This window comes from Bombus vancouverensis, chromosome 1 (genome assembly GCF_051014615.1).
Source record: "Bombus vancouverensis nearcticus chromosome 1, iyBomVanc1_principal, whole genome shotgun sequence".
In the NCBI taxonomy this organism is placed as follows: Eukaryota; Metazoa; Arthropoda; class Insecta; order Hymenoptera; family Apidae; genus Bombus; species Bombus vancouverensis.
The window spans coordinates 20,231,835-20,253,252 of record NC_134911.1 but is presented as its reverse complement, the minus strand read 5'-3'; the positions used below and the strand labels follow the sequence as shown (position 1 = coordinate 20,253,252).

The 21,418-nt window shown below is 36.2% G+C and overlaps 1 protein-coding gene across 1 annotated transcript in view; it reads left to right on the top strand.

Annotated features, from left to right (window-relative positions):
• MESR6 (misexpression suppressor of ras 6) overlaps positions 1-21,418 on the top strand; it is a 419,881-nt gene that overhangs the window by 257,747 nt on the left and 140,716 nt on the right. Inside the window, exon 3 of the mRNA XM_033337922.2 lies at positions 6,716-6,831. Coding sequence (XP_033193813.2) covers positions 6,716-6,831 — 116 coding nt within the window. The remainder of the gene's footprint in view (positions 1-6,715; positions 6,832-21,418) is intronic.

The window sequence follows — 21,418 nt, the reverse complement described above, 5'->3', positions numbered from 1 at the left end:
GATCAGCATCTTCGCTTATTATTCAACTAAGTATATCAACATACTAGCACTATAATTTATACAGATCAGAATGGTCATGTAATCTCATGAAAAAACACGAGTCTGACTTAGACACTTGATATACGGAATGAATTCTCGAAGAGGTTATTATTGTTATCATTAGAGAATAACGTGTAAGTTTTTCAAGATTTTCAAATGTAATTCAAAAGCTCGTAATTTAATTCTTATAAATTCACCAGCTTATAAGTAGCTCCATAATCATGCGTTACTCCATTTACGTTATCACTTTATATCTAGGAAGTATAACATTAATACTAATCTAAACTATTTTTTATTGCTTTCCGTATTAATTATTGAACGATAAACATCTATATTAATCCTCTGTAATATTTTATTTGTTGCCTATTAATTAAAAATTCCATTTCTGTAATATGAATTTATAACGAACCTATGATATTATCTATAATATTTATACTAATACAATGGAATTTTATTTATAAACTTTATCTATATCTGAACGAAATCTGAGTTACTGTCTGACTAAATGAACTCCCACCAGTTGAATCTATTTATCAGAATATAAACTCCTACGTATTGAGACCTACGTATCCTTTGGTATAGGAACGAACAATTATAAGTAGGTGTTAGGGAGTATCAGTGGACATTTCTATTATATGAATCCCTTACAATTTAAATAAGAACTGTATAAGCTATAAAATTATATAAATTCGTAATTATATAAACTATCTGTCTGCCAAACCATATCATTTCCTCGTGGCCTGCATATATAAAAAGACACATTCGTTTACGAAACTTTTTCCTCTTAAGCGTTCGTTAACCTTCGAATAATTTCAATACATCTCCTAATAACTACGTGAAATCTAAAACGAAACAAACCAAGCTAAAGAAGCTAGTTCTGAAACATCGAATTAATTTACCAGACTCACTTCCTCGTTACCTTGTAAAAGTCGAAGGCGAGCACAGTCAATAATTACCCGTGTATAATTCAGAATAAAGCCACGATTAGAAACGAAGTATCGCATGCACCAGAGCTCGCATGCTCGTACGTTTAATGGCTGGCTAGTGCTACCAACCACGGAACCGAGCTCGAGCAGCGAAGCTTCCAGCCCTTGGGCAAAATTCTGACAACGAAACGCACGACCGACTCTCCTTGTACACCGTCGCTAATATTCATTAATATTATAGTCGGAGCTAATTGAACACGCCTCTCGCAACTATCGGCTTGCGTGCTGATTAACGAGCCAATGACCAGCTCTTATCAGACTGTACGTTTCACCGCGATAAGCATCGAAGTCACCTTTTCGTAATCGAGGATATAGCGTGACCAAGACACTCGATCCGGAATAGATTGAATTTAAATTACTGGTCCCTGATCGAACGCGCGTCTTTGTAAAGTACGATACAAACGTCCAATTAAATCCTTATGTACCTTTAAAAGTCGTTCGAGAAACCCGATCGGTCGAATTAATCGTTATTAATTAAACCCTCGTAGTGCAGCTTTTCAATTGCTCGTTACGCGCGCCGGAAATTGCCACCCCTTTTATTTGATCACCGAACGTTACTCGATAGTGGGTCTTTGTATCGCGAAAAACTGGCCTTCACGCAGCTGGAATTAAATATGAACCCGCGATTACAACCGGAGAACAACCATAAAAAATCACATCGCGACTCTCGAAAGAGATTAACGAGCTCAATTTGTAGACTGAAAATGGGACGATGTAGTTACATATATGCACACGGTGGATGAACGCGTTAGGTATCGTCTTTGGTATGGTTAGCTGAGCGAATTAAACGAGAGATATTCGATTGCCATCATTTCGACCGGTGAAGGTTGGTATCTTCGAAATTTCTGTCTAGTTGTTATGGAGATTAATGTTCGGTTCTTAAAATTGTAATTAAATCACGTGAAATATGACGGTAGATGACTACTTGGGTGGAATTTTGTATGAATTATATTTGCGTTTTGTGCCAGTGCGTTGGTGAAATTGATTGTATTGTAATTATCACTTCTTGATAAGATATAGACTATGTGGAAAAGAGTATTATTAATCTTCGTATAAAATAGAATTCTCTTTATATTCGTTTTATGATGTAATTAATAATTAAACCTCCGATCATTTTCGACTCAATCGTATTCTTCTTTCGTTAATAAACTTCTTAAGATTGAGGACACTGAGGATGTTCTGTTGGAAATTTTGTTAAAACAATATACGTCTTTCTATTTATTAAAAAATGAGAATTTGTGATCTAAACATAAAACTTCGTATTCATACCTTTCATGCAACTATTGTTGTACATTGTATAATAGTATTCAATTATGTTAATAACAACAATATTTTAATATTTAATACTTGTTTTTAATATTTTTATAAAAATTGTATAATAATATTACACATTGTTTATACTTACATTGCTGTAACATCTGCACGAGGAGTTCTACATTTTCCTTTCAAAATCTGAAACAGACAAAAGACTTGTTATTAATAGCAATTACTATTACTACAAAAGTACTGAAAGTGTATTTATGGAGACCCCATAACAATAAAATTACTCCGAATAAAGATTCTAAAAGGTCATCGAATTAAAGTAATTTAACAACAAAGGGATCTGTTTCTTAACAAACAATTCGGTAAGAATGATGAGCAGTAAACGTCGAGCCTTCCGTGGTCTTTTCTGAAAATAGTGTAGGCAAGCCTGGAGAGAACATTGCAGCAAGACGATAATGTCGACGTGGGAGAACTGGCGTTGAAGAATGCGTAATTGTTTTGAAAGAGATCGAGCTTCGTCGTCTTTCGTGTGGGACGTGTGAAAGGAGGCCTGGCTTGCCGACGCCAGGGATAAACGTCGAGGACAAGTCTCGTTTCTTTCGTCGTTTATACCTGACCATTATGGCCCGTCTTTTAACGGCACGCACTGCAATGTAACAAACGGATTGCTCAATTAATGCAATCTCTGTCCAACGATCGCTGGTCAGATTATAAGAAAATTGTTGCAATTTGCTGCTCGATTGTTACGCTAACTATTGATATTAATTCCAACCGTTACATTATTACACATTTTATCAAAGTTCAAGTGGTTACTTGACACCTGAGATCAAACGTACGATGTATTTATGGGAAGAATTAATTTTCATCTTTTTTATGAAATACTTTGTCATAATTTTCTGATAAAATCGTTCTGTAGAAAGGAATAATTTTTAGATTTGTAAGCTTGTTCTATTGTCCTATTTTAAAGTAGTCGAGAAAGATTGATGTACGTTAATACGTAAATACATAAATGTTTTATCCTTCATCATTTATTTAAAATCAAAAGTCGCTATATTTAATGTACACTCGACTGGTATACTTGATATGCATTTAATTATTAAACTCTTTCGAATGGGAATGCTACTTTAATACTTTAGAATATCCACAATATGACTATCGACTTGACAAAATCCAGCCTGGAAACTTTATACCTTCAAACTTCCCTCCAACGACACGCGCTTTTCAAAAGGAAACTATTTAATACTCCACAAAACAACTATCTCAAGCCCACGTCAAACAATTTCAGCAGCGATCCTCGATGCAAAACGTTGCGTGGAAAAAAATTCCACGATACTGAATGGAGGACGCTCGCGGGAAGATAGAGAAGATCGGTAGGTGGACGCAACGACGAGGCAATTCGAAATTTCGAAACAAGATGTATCCGATCGCGAGAGGCAGTCGAGTGGAGGCACCAACAATAGGGATTATTAGCATTGGCTGAGCCGACTTCAGGTTGATATTGGTCTCTCGAGCCCCGACATATTGTAATCACGCGGATATATTGTGCTCGTGCAGTGCACGCTCGCCTAGCCCTCTCCACCCACCCTATTCCTCCGCATCCACCTACTCCACCTCCTCCACCCTCTCTGGCTGTCTCCTCCACCCGTCTCTTTCCTCTCCTCCCTGTCCCTCCGGCAGCCGATCAATGCCCCCCTCTGCCGCCGATAACTCGATAATATTACACGCGAAAACCGCTTCCGATGTGCTCGCCCAGTCAGCGAGCCACTTGTGCGAGCAAATAACCAGTTATCGGAAAACCGATTTTATTTTCGAGGGACGCTACCTTCGATATTTTTTTCCTACCCCATGCCCCGCTTTGTCGCGAACCCCGTACCATCGCTACCGTTTCTATCTCTCTTTGCTCTGCTTCTTTCGTTTTGCCAAGCGTTCCACAGTGCGGCATTTCATTGAGGATTTGGGACAAAAATCAAAATTCGTTGGCCACGTTCGCAGACAACGTTCGCACGTTGTCAGGTTGTTCATAGGTAGCGTTCGCACGTTCGCAGGCCACGTTCTCAATGGATAAATTGTCGAATTGAAAAGTATGAAAAAGATGATCGTTAGTTAAATTCACTTCGGAATTCACCATTATTTATGTCATCTTACGGAAGTATATCGTCTGTTTCTTGAGAATCGAATGTTAATCGTGTACGTATGTAACGAAATTAAGAAATTAATAAAAAGTTAGTCAGTTTGGTTTGTGAGAGTCTCGTATGATGTTGTGTTTCAATTATTGCTGTGCGAATGAAATATTTCTCTGAAGTTTGGATAATATTTGAGAAAGCAGAAAAACTGTCCTTAATTTATCGTGTTGTATCATTAAACTCAATTAGCAATGTTGTATATTTCTTTTCACGAAAAATAGGTAATAAGATATTTTCTTTTTCTCAACGAATTTTAAACTCATTGGTATTAACTATACAAACGTCGGTACCATTGACTATGATTTCAGATGAGCTTACTATGAAAATTTTGTTATAGCTCGTTGAATTCTTTACGAAGGAAAATGTTTGTAATATTTGATTATAATCGCTCTCAATAAGATTTTCTTCTGCAATTCATTTAGTTTGGAATTTAAGGCCAGATTTAGTATATTACAATACATTAGAGAGAAGAAATTCATGTTCTAGAATGTAAGGGTCAAGGAAATAGCATTGGTCTCTTTCACACGATCGACGAAGTGTGCATTAGCACATGTCGGATTCTAACGTCTATTTTATGTAGATTAGATAGAAAGGAAGATGGAGAACACGCAGGCTAATTCATTACATATTGTCATCTCAGGTAACTTTTCATCCATCGATTTTAAAAGATGACGTCAACAATACAGGTTCTATTTAAAAAGATCTCCCCAATGCAGAAGACGTTTATTTCTTATTCTCCTCGTCATTTCCCGTGTGATTTTCCAGAATGATACCTATTACACATACACACCGTTTTGTGAAAAGATAAGAATGAAAAACAATATTAATAATTCATCGCGATCAAAGGGAGATAAAATTCGCTAATTCATCAAAGTCAAGTATTAAATATCACGTAACTTATCAAACGCGTAATGACGTCGATATATTGTATAATTACTCGGCGAGGTAAATCGAACTGAAGATGACAAAAAAAAAAGATCACATTGATCGATGGAAAAAATGTAGAAAAGATGGAGATCGAAGGACACGCTTCATCGATGCGTTACGCGTGAATCCTTGAATTTATTCCTATCGTTGACGATACAGTTCTGACGTCGATTTTTTTCCGTTCCACGCACTTGTGGCTTCCGGAGAACTCGTCGGAAAAGAGAGATTCCTTATGTCGTCGTAGTGACGTAATGGAAGGCAGGAGTACTATATTTATGTAAATCACGTTGGCGTATCATGGATACCATTTTTATGCATGGCATATGTGTATAACGTATGCCATCGTCGCGACGCGCTGCAAATTTATGCTGTCTTTACGCGAACTCTTATAGGAAGCTATCCGTTACTTTCTGCGTTTTACGTACAATTTGTGCAGAAATCGCAAGAGAGGAGACAGTGATGGAAATGAAACATGAAGATACTTGAAATGGTAGAACGAGATGTAGATGAATCTGCAATTTGAATATCCGTATGTTTAAACAAGGATGATAGTCCTAATAACTAGCTTGGCTGTCTGAGATTGATTTTCATCAAGAAGTTTTCAGCCCATTAACTGGATCATCTTTTAACTAGAAATGTCGCCGACCATGAAATTAGATGTTAATAAAATCAAATCAGTGTTGGTTCTTCCAAATTCATGTATTATATAGTTTAATTGTAACAGAAATGGAACGAGTAGGTTGAAAATTGGGAGAGCCATAAATAAAGAAATTATTGTATCTGGTAAGAAAGTATCGTATCAGTTAACCAATTAAATTAATCGGTAAAAGTTCATCGAGATATCTTCCTTTATTATGACACGTGAAAGAGATACTAAAAGATATTTATCTCATAGTTTTAATTTTGTAAGTCAAGAAGAATTTAAATAATCTCCTTGATACTTCCAATAGAAAAATATTCATCGATATCAATATCCAAAGCTCGAAACTATAAGAAATTATTACAAAATAACGATATTCACGAAGAAAATAAAGGTGATAGGTTATAGTAAAAGGTCACAATAAACATCCCAACAGTACAATTCCATACTATATTTATATTTTCTTTTAACGATTCCTTTCGCTTCCACGCCTTCTTGCCTCTCTATTCGGGACAAGATATTCAATTTCTTAAAAATTTTCACGAATAGACACTCAGCCAGTCACCGTTCGAGACAATAACTCGTGGCGCCTATCAATCCTTTTTACATCGAATTAACCGGTTAACCATGAATCGTAACCACGTGTCCTGACGACCGGTTCCCCCTTTCTCTTGCAGATCCTGAAGGAGACGACCGCTGCGAGGAACGAACAGCTCACCGAGTTGGAAAACCTCTTCGACTATTTGGATGAACACAGGAGCCTGCAGGGTTACGAGGGCGAGAAATCGGCGCGGTGAGTTTGCACGATTTTTCTACGTTTTATTAGACATTCGAGAATGAGGCAATTTACATGGAGAGCTCGTAAATCACGCGGCCGGTAACGGGATTAAAATGAGTTTCGAGCCGGGCGACGAATGCCTCGATACGTGAACATTTCAAGCCCGTAATCGGATTGGCTGCGTTCGACGCGTTTTATTAACACTCGCTGTTTGCTCAATTGCTGATCGACGACGAACAGGCGCGAACCATTTCACGTCAAATCGCCCAGGAATTGCTACCGTGCCCTGTGACTTATTGAAAAGAGAAAAGAATTTCTTCGATTTTTTTTTTTTGCATTTGAGTATGTGTAGAATATATCGGTAGGCTCGAGAGATTGAATCGCGTGAAATTTCAATCTGCTACCACGAACGACTTTATTGGACAACGCAGAATTAAATGTTAAAGATTTTGTATTTTGCCGGATGGATCGAAAAGATGTTATCAAGGATTAATGAAAGAGAGATATGGCTATTTTGAATATAGTTACACATTGTTATATTAAATGTAAGATGGCTTTTAAACGAGAAGAACTAACGATATAGAATATACGTATAGATACGAAACAATTTTAAAAACATAATTCAATTTGTAACAAAAAAAGTTGCATAAGGCTTCTTAAAGGCCATTAGAAGTCGATACCGCTAGACAGAAAATTCTTTTTCAATGAATTATTATCTAATCCTTTCTCGAATTTCAACTTTCTATTCATTACGATGATATGCTGAAAGATTCATTTAATATTTGTTGCCTATTAAAAGTCCTTATCTTATCGTGATTAAATTTTATTTATACTACACGCTATAATACTCGTACAAGAAAGTAGTTGTTGCAAAGTTGTGATAAAAATCTAAACCAAAATAGTCAGAAGGTTTAGAGGAACACTTGCACTGCGTATATTTCTCTCAACAATATTTGGCATCGCCTTGCAATATTCTTTTATACGTATAACGATTTTAAATTTAATTATCGCTAGACAAGTACTGCGAAATACTTTATGTACTTGTCTGTATGTCAAACTAAAATTACATCCATTATTCGAAAGCCAAACAAAATTTATCAGGCACATCTTCACATTTAAAAGTACTCTTTATCCATATATTGTTCCATAAGATTCTTTTGTACGCGTAACCATTCCTAAAGATATCACTAAACCAGTTCTGTGAAATGCTCTATATTTATCCGCATGTCAAACCAGAATTCTATGAAGAATTTAAAAGTTTATAAAAATCTATCAAACAAGTCTTCACTGTAAAGACTTTATCTGCATATTTTTTGCCACTCACGCTCCTTCCTGTCATTATCGACGAGCATTACACGAGCGTGCATTAAGAGCAGAGAGGTGCAGCTTCCGGGGGACGTCGAGATGGTAGAGGTCGTCGACGAAGAGAAGCGTCGAGATCAAGTAGTCGCCGGTTGAAAGGGGAGAGAATCAATCGTGTCGATTGAAGATTGATTAGGCGGTTGCATTGACGTCCGAGATTTAGCGTGCGATGCAATTTCTTTGCCGTGTCTGCCCTTTGTGCCTGTCTTCGGGATCTTTGGCTTTCTGATCCTTCCAGCGCACTGCGTCAGTCCCTTTTCCTTTCTCTCTTCGCTCTCTCGTCATCCCTCTCGATACCGGATCTTAAACACGTACACATCCACACAGAGAGCGTAGATCCACACAGTACTGTTTCAATGGTGGTTTGTAAAATAGTTGTCGGGATACGAATGCTGGACGGAATCGATGCGCGGAACAAAAGCAGCAAAAAAGCCATCAGGATTCTTTCATTTTCGAAAGGATGCCGTTCCTCTGTCTCTCGATAACACGCGATATGTCAGTGTTCTTCTCGCGTTTGTTTCCTCTATTACTGTTGCTTGTGTCTCCAATATGAAGAATATAGGGGCTGGTTAGGTTTCCAGTTGAATTTGATCCAATCTTTTTATTTCAAATATTCGAATTTCTTTGAAACATTTGAAAACATCTGATAATCGATTGTTTCGCGTTACAAATGTAATAAGGATACTGAATGAATTGCCAAAGTGTTATTAGTCTGTTTTTATTGTTAGTCTGTAAGTTTGTAAATTCTTGATTTATGTTCGATTTAGATTATAAAGATCGTTGTTGTTATTGTTGTTGCGTATAAAGAAGAATTAGAATTGATTTTTTTTCTATATAATCTTTGTCAAAAGTTTCTTAGAATTTTGATACTGATGATAAAGAAGGAGAGAAATATGTTTGGTTTTACGGATAGTGCCTTAAATAAAGTATCTCGTAAGAATTCGAGCTTATCGATGTCTCCAAAAGATCAACTAAATTTTCCTTTCATTCTTCGAACGATAAAAATTCATTCGCACGTAACTACATTTTCCATCGATCGTTCTATACTCGAAACATCGAAATATACCAAAGGCACACCAACTTCGTCATAACCTGCATCATAATTCCTTCCACACTCTAACACAAAAATCTCCAACTCTCTCTACATTCTCCCAACCACGAACCACATCCAGGTCCACTTCCCGGGAACAATATTCCTCAGTCAGGCTCCTAGAAGCCATAAAACGTCATACCGTATTTCGCCATGTAGCCACACTCGACTTGTACTCCTGTTAATCGTTTAAACGGAACAAGCAACTTCTAGTCGAGATAATTTCAATTCATAAATATTCTCGAGAAACGTTTAATATTCCTTCTACATCGCAAATATCGTGATCGGTTGGCTTAGTTGGCTCAACCATTATCAGGTTCGTAATTATCGTCTGTATCTACTTGCGTAACGACTGGAGAAATGAAAAGACGTGATTTTGAGGATTTTTCCAGATTATAAACGGGACACATTCGCAAAGTGCAATGCTTATTTATGACAAAATTTATGCTTGTCGAGACTTTTGCAAGATTCTATGATGAAACTCGAGGGCAAGAGTAACAGGAGACTAGCTATCATTATCGTTTGCTATCGTATCTTCTTCTTGTCCGTGGTCGTGGCCGTGTAGTCGACGACCTCGTCGCCCGTACTTTTCGAACGTGCGCATAAATCCCTTTATGGTCGTCGTGTCACGAATTCACTGCTTGTCGCCGATTTTATTGCCCGGTAGATTGCTCGGTGTTGTCGTGGCTTTTACACCGGCGAATAGCCGGTATCGAAACTTCCGGCATTTCGTCTGACGGCGACACGGTAACCGGAAAAAAGCGTAAGGTACAGACGCTCCGTATAAACGATGCGAAATCATTGTATCAGACGTTCGTTCTTTTATCTGTTTGCTGTTTTGTAATTTGATGAGACGAGGATTGTTATAAAATACTTTCTGATACGGTGGGGCAACTCGTGCTGTACCCTTGAATTTTCTTCAGAATACAGATAATGAGGTGGCTGTCTTTCCATTTCTACAAACATGTAATATTTTAAGAAGTAATAAAGATAATTATGTAAAAGTTAGGTTTGTTTTCCACGATATGTTTTACACACTGAAAATTGTTACTAAACACGTCTAAAAATTCTTTATGCTAAGAGGTTTTTAAAGGTAAATGGTTTTTAAAAAAGAGAACATGGCTTATTTTTTGCTCTAGATTCGACAGAAAAAATTTTATCGAAATCGATGACTGTGACCTCTCCTTTGATTTTAATTTATTTTGGAAATATTATATATTAACTTTGATATCGGAAAAATATTGAAATTTAATGCTGTTCGACGTTTATTGACATTATCAGCATTATTAATCGACAATACATATATGTATGATAAATTGATATTTTTGCAGGATTTTCCATAGCTTATTTCTTATGATCTGTATTGATTCTAAATCTTGTGTTGATAATGTAAATTGATAATTTTTTATTGTAAATATCGTAAATTTTGTATTGTAAATATGTCAGGAAGAAAAACTTCACACTAGGCTTGATAAATATTTATAACAAATCTGCATATATGTATTCTTAAATATCAATTTGAAATCAATCCTTAATGTACTTTTTTTTTTTTTATCAAAGTGCATCTCAAAAATATCAGAAATATTGAATAACTTATTATGTATTCGATAGTATCCTGACTTGTACGTAAGTTTCTAATGAAAAATTATTTAAAGATCTCCTGCTGACATATTGCATTGTGCTTACATTGCAGTATGTCGAGTAATAAATACTTAAGAGTCTCTTTCCATTTATATTCTTCTGTACGTGATCTTCCACGCTCACGTAACAATCTTTAAATATCGCTAAACACATTCATAACCTAAAAAATCGTCAAAATCACGTCTTTCCATTTCTCCATCTATCATCTTGCCTCGCACCAACAACACAACAGCTACATCCTCTCCTCTTATTATAATAAATTGCAACCATTGCCGCGCGCAAGACCTAAGAAACGCGGAAATAGTTAAAAGGCTAAAGTAAATGTAGAAATATCCAACTCACTATCTACCACACGCATCAAAATAATTTCTTCTCGTAAGTAATCCTGTCATAAAAAATAAAAATCCTCGTTCGTTATTTTCTGCGATATCAACGAAATCTTCTTTGTGTGCGTGTACACACAGTCGAATTACACGAGTCGCGAGAGGCATTCGAAAGATTTACAGATCCGCGTGATTCGGGCTACTATTTCTTCCACCTGATAATTGTCGCGAATTAGTTCAGTAAATCAGCCAGTTTCCCTTTCTCTCTCTCTTTCTCTTTTTCTCTCAACAATGTGCCTACCTGCCTATCTCTATCTGTTCCACTTGTTCTGCACTCCTGCCACCTTTCGATCCCGAGAATAGCGTGATCGTTTCACGTAAATAACAATTAAACGAAACCTGTGGTACATTAAGTCGGACTTTCGCCGCCCTCGTTCGCCTTTACTCCTTCACCCTCTCTTCCATATTACTCGTGGATTATCGTGGAGAACATAAATCCCAATTACCCGCCCACAGCGCGCATAATGATCGATAATTAGCGCCGTCCGTCGCCGCCTCTGTTTCGTCCCGTTTCACTTCCGTCTTCCATTACGAACTTTTTCTCGAAATCTCTACCTTGTTGCGATTAGAGACAGGTTTTAAATGCGCGCTGGAGAAAGTTGCAGAATTTCGAGTATTCAACGGTGGAACTTTAAAACGAGAGTGAAAGTCGTGTGTGAAACTAGGAAGGGTGTTTGGAGAAAAGATCGTTATGAATTGGAAGAATTTTAGATTTTATACTTTCACGATGATTAGATGACATATTCCTGATTCTTTGTTTCAACGTTTTGTGAATTCCACTTCACTTCACAAAGTGCAACATACTAATAACGCGGTGGAAACCCGAACAATCGAGAATAAGAGTCATCGAAAAGTGCAGAGTATTTCAGTATGGTTGTGCTTATGGCGATTCACGTTTTTGTGAACATAGTTAAAGCAATAGAATCTAGGCAGAGATTTGTTTCACTCACTGAAGATTGTGACGAATACTGTATTTTGAATTGTTTACGTGTATGGAATGTTTTATTCCGTGTATTATGTGCAATTTTGCATTTTTAAATTTCTCGCAAACGTATGAAGATACGCAGACTGCTAGTAGTATATGTTTTTCTAATAATACAAGTAGAAATGGAAGTATTTTATAGAAATTCTTTCTAGAAAGAAGAAGTGAAAAATAGCTTTTAAGTTGATGAAGTTTTGCAAAAAGCAAAGTTGCAACTGGCTTCAATATTTTAATACTATGCCAAGTAATATTTCTAAAATTACAAAGAGGGTGGAGCAACACCTTTTCCCCTTCAAAAACAAATAAAAAGAAAATTTTGGTAATGCGTACAACTACATATTAAATTTTAAAATTGCTTTCCTACCAAAAATAAGAGATATTACTTATCGTATTCTTCTTTCATATTCTTCAAGTTAAATATACAGAACACATTCCGCCAACACAACCCAGACAATTATAACAATCGTATTTCACAACAGCAGGTGACCCATCACGCACGTAACAGAAATTTTGAATTTGAAATTCCAATTACCAAAAAGGCTGAATCCTCCCCTATATTTTTATCTAAATTGTTTTGGAACAATATAACATAATACTTTAGTAAAATATGACAACTCGTGCGTAGCTAATCGTGAGAATTCTTACGGATTCAAAGGGTGTTAAAGAGGAAGAGGGAGATGACGATTGGATAATCGAAGTCGAAACGACGACTACAACGAAATTTAAGGCGTCGGTGCTCGTTATCGATGCATTAGCCCGTGAAGAACTCATCAAGATCGATTCTAGATCACTGAGGGAACTTTTCTTCGAGAAGATCACCTGCCCCATATGCACGGTCATTCCTGGCGACAGGTATTGCACCTGTAATACACCTGCGACCGATCGGCTAATTTGAAAGATATTTATTATCCCATTTCGATTATCGGCCATCCATCTGGAGCTGTTACGAATCGGTTTCCAAAAATTATGAGCCGTCCGAAGGCGTTATGACTATCTGTCATTTTTCCGATTAAATAAATCACGAGAATCATTACATCGAACATGAGAATCTACTTTTAGTTCAAATTCCACGAAAGAGATATGCTATCGAAGATAAAACCGAATTGCCTTTGACTTTTTTCTTTGGAAGCTTAATTACAGATCTTGTAATGGATTATAAGATGCTTTGCATACGAAGATTACAGAAGGAAGACATGACAAGTTGATCTTTGTTGAGTTTCTGATATTAATGTCACATTCCGATTAAACAGGTGAATTTTAATATGACATAATCGGAACGAAGATTATCTGTCCAAGGGTGTAAATCTCTTAAAACTACTTGATAAATTGACAAAGCCAAAGGTACAGTTACTAAAGCATGTAATATTTTACTATTTATAACGTTGCAATTAGTATTACGAGTTATATTTTGAAAATTTTCGAGAAGATAAAAAAACACAGGTTTATTTGCAAAATCTACAGACAACTTTGTAACATAAAATTGATCAACAACTTCTTCGTCTGCAGCCTATATATGTTATTTTGTATATTAATTACTAGATCGTTTCATATTAAGTTTATCAGTTTCGACGATCGGTGACAAGGATTTTAATGAAATTAAAATACGATATAGTTTATTTTATATTAGGGGAATGCACTGCTACATACCACTGTACACGAGCATCTCAAGCAATTCATTAAACCTCCTCCGTTTCTGGTCAATAAAGCAAAATTATTAAAAGACCTGGCGTGGTTCCCCTCAGTCTCTGATTAAACTACAAAGAATCGAATGCCGTTCACCGACTCGACGTCAATTACAATTATGATAATTCCCGCGTCCGTGATAAGGATCGTCGGTTTCGTTTCACGTATTCCACTTTCATCGTAACAAAACCGATTTGAATTTTCCCCGGGTAAATCGCCAGCGACCTCATCGCGCGCAAATATCAAGAAATTTCATTTCGTATCCGGCAAACAACAAGAGCGACGACGACGATGGCCACAAATCCAGAGACGAGTTGCCGCAACCAGCATTTTCCACCTGCTGTATTTCTACACACAGAGAGAAAGATAAATAGCTAGATAGATAGAGATAGAGATAGAGAAAGAGAGAGAGAGAGAGAGAGAGACCAGGACCCCTCTGGAACAATTATTATTCTCCGCGGATCGCCTAGGTTATTGAGCAAGAACAGGACTTCCGCCGTGGAATCAGATAGTCTCGTGTTGCATGTGCAGCATGGGCGCACCGTGGAGATGCGCACACCTAGGAATCCGGGCTGCCGGTGTGCATCTACCTGCGATTCCTCGTGCATCCGTGCACAGTACGGCCGGCCTGTGCACGGATTACAAAGTGGATATTGCCTGCACCGACTGCGATCCCGATGATTTGCGCCCGTCTCGGATTAAGCGACGCTCACATCGAGGTTCAGCTTGGTTTAATTGGGTTCGATGTGGGGGTAAATGGAGAGGAGGTTGGTTAATAGTTGGAAGAAATTATTGAGGATGTTGTGGCACAGTGTAGGGATATATGTATATAGCAATTCAGGTAGATCACGAATATATTCGAACGTAGTGTAAAAACCTTTTATGAATATTACACTACTGGCTATAAGTACATATTAGAACACCTACTGATATTTAATACAAATTGAATACTTTTCCTCGCTTTTATTTCCCAGATATCTTGTTATAAAGCTAAGTACCTTATTACTATAAATTTCTAGATATCTTGTTATAAATGTACATAAATTCCTAGCTATTTTATTTACATTACGTGTACCTTATAGCATCAAGTACTAAATAAAAAATAAATTTTGTTTCGGTTCCCCAATGGATATAGCGAGTAAGTCTCATAATACTTATGGCCAGCGGTGTATTATGTGTATTATATAGGATATTTTGAAGTTTCATTAGCAGTGTTATGAGATTCGATTATCATGATTGATGATATTTATGTATATTGGAGCTATGAGATATTTAGTGTAAGTGTACATTCCGCAAAAATAGTTAACGAAGTGTTAAATCAAACTTCTAGATAAGAGACTAAGGCTTTAATACATTTCGGACACTATAAACTAACTGATCTTGGAAGTCTCTCTAATCGTGATCTAAGTGATCTGTAATCGTTTCAATAAAGTCATGTAAATAAAAATATGCTGAGAATTACTTTGCACCAAACATTGTTAAATATTTTCTTCATTATATTAATGAGAATAAAACTAATCCTTTTTTTCTGAGAAATTAAGAAGAATTCGATTCATTGAATGACGACGACGTGTATTGTTCCTTGAAGTATTAATGTTAACGAAATGTTAAATCAGGATCTTTCATTGATGATTATGTGTTGGCATAGAGATTATTCATTGTAAATAATATTCAATGATTGTATCAATGTTCGATGTGACATAATAGAAAAATTATTAAAAATTAGAACAGGAATTTATGAAATGAAAGATTTTTGAAGATTTCTTATATAAAATATTGTGCTCGATAGAAATATTAAGGTTCGAAATCTGATATATTTTCTTAAAGAATGATTTATGATATAAGATTAAAGCCTTAAAAAACGATTGGAACTTATTATATAATTTCTGCTATACTAATTTGAAATATTTACGCATTAATTTCACAAACTAAACTGTAATCATTGTAAAGTAAAATTTAACAACATTGCTAATGGTAGAACTCGATAAAAACAATTGGTATTCCACGACTTACTTTAAACACATCACAAGAGTATACAAGAATGAAAATAAGAAATTGTAACTTTTGCTCTCTATAGCCCGTGACTTTTTAATTTCTATAGCGTTGCGCGGCTATGATAAATTATTTAATTAAACTTGCAGGAATATACTTGAAGCTTACTTTCCACGCTCTGAAAATGTTCGGCTTAATAATTGGCCAACTTGATTTATTATTCGGTCTTTAACCGTCCGCGGTTAATTTCGTCTCTCGGATATGGTATACGCAATTAGTTACGTACAGTAGGAGCTACCAGTTTAATGACGCACAAATAAAAGTTGTCTATGATAAACGTGTATCTACGGTCGTGACTAAGATATGCAGATTTTATCATTCGATTGCCGCCGTGCTGAATCTCTAATTACTCTTGGGGCTACGTGATTTCTGAAGGCGCCACGCTCATCTCTCTTCCTTCCTCCGTCTATAAATTTACAATTCTTTTCCCCTTCCATTTTTACTAGCCGGCAATCAAGTTTTATCGTCTAACATTAAACATTATAACATCGAAACACTCCGTGTTCTCTATACATAATTCAAAAATGCCAGAAAAAGATCGCAGCCTCTCTACGACTGAATGAAGCTACATCTACATTTGTTTCAAGCAACGCGAATGCCCATTCGAGCCGATAAAACTGACATTCTTCCATTCGTAGCAGCGAAATGAAAGCACGTGTAATCGATTAGACCCGGGTAACCACACTGAAACAACTTTCCGGTAGAACCATAAAAATTCGACGCTGCATCTATGGCTTTGTGAGCACAGGTTACGAGAACTAGATGCGAACAGCACACGCGTGAGTGCTAATAGAAGCTAGAAGAACACCCGATGGAAATTGGCAATTATCGCAACCCATAACTAAGGGCTTCTATCGAGACATAAGGTCTGCACACACGATACGACCGAAGGGTCTGAGTGCAGGGTAATTACGCAATAATTAGAAATTAAAAATCGAATGCATCGATGCTCCTCCCTTTCCTTCATCCTATTCTCTATATCTATATCTATATAGCTTCTATAACGATAGAATCTATATCTATTTCTATCCTGACCGTCTTTCACAGCTATTTATTTCCTTTTCTCTCGTTCCTGTTTTTTTCGCCCCTGTTCTCTTCTCTCTCTCTCTCTCTCTCTCTCTCGTTTTTCTTCGTACGTCCTGCATCACGATCATTTCGTTGCAGTTAAGCGCATCGTCAGCTGGCGAATTGCATTTCTGCAAGGATGCCCCGTGTACGCGATGGGTTAACGAACCTGACGTCTCCTCCTCTTGCCTTCTGTTTCTTTCGCTTCCTCCCACTACCGAAGTTACTCTTTTTTCATCTTTTTTCTTTTTTTTTTTTATTGTTACGTCGCTTTTTTACGTTACGACGGAAACGTCGAAGAAGAATGGACGTTGAATTGGCCGACGGAAACGCGCAGAGGCCAGCCACTGTGAATATCGCGAGGCAGATGACCCCATTTACCGGTCCGCTATGCATGTTTTATTGCAGTTCCATGCAACTCGTCCACGTAGGTATTTCGCGTTGGAATTAGATTTTGGTTGATGGAGGAATTGCGATGTTCACTATTTAAATGGCTTGTGTTTCCGCGAGCAGACTGTTTTTGTTCTCGGAAAATTGGTTCCGTTGAGATTGTTAAATTTAATTGAAGAGCTTGCAATATGATGGAAATATTTAAATTGTGTTGCTGCTTTTCTTCTATACAGTTTTTGCTCAAAGTAGACTAAAATTATCGCGGAATTTCTTCTGAAGAATATGATATGATTTTGAGGTACACCGATTGTTTAATAGAAAGCTCACCATAGAAATCTTATATATCCGTATCGTATGTGTCGTATAAAACATGATATTTCATTAATACGAGGCACGAGATGAGACGCAACTGTCATCATTATGTTGGTCAAATTTAAAACCAATCTGAAAATGTACATACAGATTACAAGATATTTATTGCAAACATATGCACATATAGTAAAAAATTAGTGTACGACATAAATAACCATCTTAGACATATACGTGACAAAGATGGTCTCTCTGAATATTGAGTTTTATTAATACAATGGATAATCGACTGTTTAAATATGATTTTTGTTTTCAGATTAACTTCAAACTTTACCAATTTAATGATTGCCGAATCTCACAACGATATTAATGGGATTTCAAAATATTTGATATGTTCACAAAAGGTGTCTACAAAAACATGTCTTCGAATTCGATTATTTCCATGAACCTGTGTACATTTACGTCTCTTTAAATAAACTTTATTGTAAATTGATAATATCTGTAGTAATATAAGTTGGTAATACCAATGACAGGAACTTCCAGAAGATAGAATAATCTTGTATTTTATGCAAGTCGATTTCACTTAGCTCGAAAGCAAGATGTTATCTAAATATCTTTTAAGAAGCTGAGAAATTTTCAAATTGAAAAGAGATATGAATCTATCGTTTACCGTTTTTCGTAATATGATCGAAAGTTGTATCAGTTTCAAAGCGGGTAGAACGTTATGCGGAGTGATCTATCGCAAAGAACGCTTGTAAAACGGGAAACCTAAGTAATAATGTAAATAGTCCGGCTATTCGTATGCAATTAAGAAGGGGTCGCGAACCACAGGTGCATCTGATCGTGGAATTTTCACACGAGAATGAAAGGTAGCTCTACGCTATGAATCTTATCAAGGCAATCACGATGACTATTATTCCGTCATTTCTTCTTGCATTTGCATAAGCTATGAAATAATATGGTACATCCGAATCTCGTAAAAATAGTAAATTGAAGCTCATTATTCTTGAATATTTCGTTGAGATGCTAATGGTGGCTGTCGTTCTAAAGATACATTACTCTCGTAAATTCCAAATTATCTGACGTGACAGGTGTATAAATATGTCTTTTAAAAATGGAAGAATTAGTATTCTATTCTCATAGTTAATATAATATATATAATATAGTAAAAAATTATAATTGGCTTATTCAAGTACAACTAGGAAGATGTTATGAGAATGTTAATGTTTTAAACCGATCGTGTATGATCGTGAATTTTTATATCGAGAATTAGGCGGCAACATTAACTCACTTTTCTCGATATAAAAATTTGTAAGACTTAGCAAGAATATAAACGATACTTTATTGATATAAAGGCTGTTTTGAGACAGATTTCTTTACACATAAAACGAACGAAACTAAGAAAAATCTAGATGAATTTTAAAATCAATCAACGAATCAAATCTTTTTCACCATATCGTAAATATTTAATAATGAATTAATCTCCATGTTTTACTTCTATGAAACAAAAGGCGTCGTGTTACTATTGTTTAAGAAAAGTTAACAAGTAACTAATCTCTGTGTTTCTTCTTAAAATCATACTAACTTTAAAGGAAACAAATAAGGTATAGACAATATAATATATTTTTACAATTCATAATACTTTAACTAATACCAATTTCTCATTAATCCAGCAACGTACCTTGTCAATTATGATTGCATAAGATCACGAACAATTGTTTCACCTGAACGTTCTCGGAAATCTAGTTCACAAATGAAATTTCTTCCGATATCTCAAAAATTCCATGCTCAGCTCCTACAAATTTCATCTTCTCGCTCTATTCGTTAACTCGGGAAACTAAAATCATTCTTCTCTTAATTCCTATTAACGTATCAACGTATTCCAAAGAAGGTAACATCAGTGATTTATCAGGGCTGTTAATATCGAATGCAACAACGTCCGGCGACCATCAAGAAATAATTAAAAATACTCGCGGCGAACAGAACAGGCCACGATAGAAGAAGAAAGCACACGTGCACCCGTGAATTCCCAGTGACTAATCGCGCACACCTATAAAAGGAGCTCGAGCCACAGGTATATTTATCCGTGGCGTTTCCACGTGGGAAAGAAATCGTTCTTCCTTGGATCGAGTAACGCCCAAGAAACTGGTTTCCACGTTCGTCTCCCTCTTCACTCTACGTTTCGTATCTCTCTCGTCAAGTATACTCTGCCTCTCTCTGCCTCTCTCGCTCTTTCTTGTCTCCCTTCTCATCCTTTTCGCTCGTATCCACGACCACACCGCGTTCGAGAGTTTTACGAGTTTCTAATGAGAAGGGGTTGCAGGCATCGTGAAGAACGCCGCGCGTAATCTTCCTCGCGTATGCTCTAGGATCTGTCGATCCTTTTACGACACGCCGAGCAAACCCTACGTTTTTTCGTTTCTCCCGTTTGTATCGCGAATCGCTTCGAATAGAATCTGCGCTAAATTGGACGTTTCGGTTAATTGGTATCGACAAGAATATTCCGACTTTTCGTCTTAGTCTCTTCTTAGTCTCTTCTTAGTCTCTTCTTAGTCTCTTCTTAGTCTCTCGTTAAGATGAATAGTTTTGTACGGAGATTAGAATAATTGGATACAATCAGAAGCGTTCGGATAGAAATTACGCACTCTAATAAGGGAAATAACAGAAAATTGTATGGCGATAGTTCAGTTGGTTGATGTAAAAATGTGATTTCTTAAATGAAATGGCACGAATGCTTTGGAATAACGTGGAAGAAAAAAGGCGTTTAATAAAAGAGATCTCAATCGCGTGTGATAATATTCGTGTTATGTCGAATAAAGCATTATATTGTACACACGTTAGTGTTCGTTTAAGTTCCTTTAGACAATCTATGTCCGTTTGTAACGTAATGTATAAAAGTATCGGTAGAAAAATATTCACAGACTGAAAGTTGCATCACATTAGTATGCGAATAACTTTAGTTTCAAATTATTTTGGAATAGTATCCTATGAGATATATTCTTTATATTCTTTATATGTAATTTAACTTTTCTTTTATCTAAAGTTTCGACAAATATTGATATTGTCGATATCTCGTCTACCGAATTTCTTTCTATTTCTCGTTTTTTAATTAAATTAATTAATAAAATTATAAAGAATTACTTTCTGACATTACCCATTTATGCCAGCTTCAATAATGAAACTACTTAATACTACCTTATACCATTTGAGTTAAATTGATCTTCTGACAACTTGACAAATATTATTCTCTATCTCTAAATACAATCATTGGCAGTATTTTGACTTCAGAAAAATATGTAAATTTCTATGTATTTAAAATTAGAACCAACTACTTTGTCTGATGATTACCTCGAATAAATAACGAAGATCAGACAGAACGGTGATACTTCTAACGTTAAAATAGTCAATTCGCGCGAAACAATCCTGCATATGTATTCAAAAGGATAACACGCTTAGCTCGATCATCATACCATATCCAAGACTGCTACCAACGTCTATACACCGTGTCGAAGATGACGCAAAAATAACGGAATATTTATCGACATAGCAATCGAGAGAAGGCGAAAGAAAACACTTGTCGCCAGCACGACAAATATGTTTCGCGTTGGCGGTGCATTGAATGCATAAAATATGCAGAATTTTTTA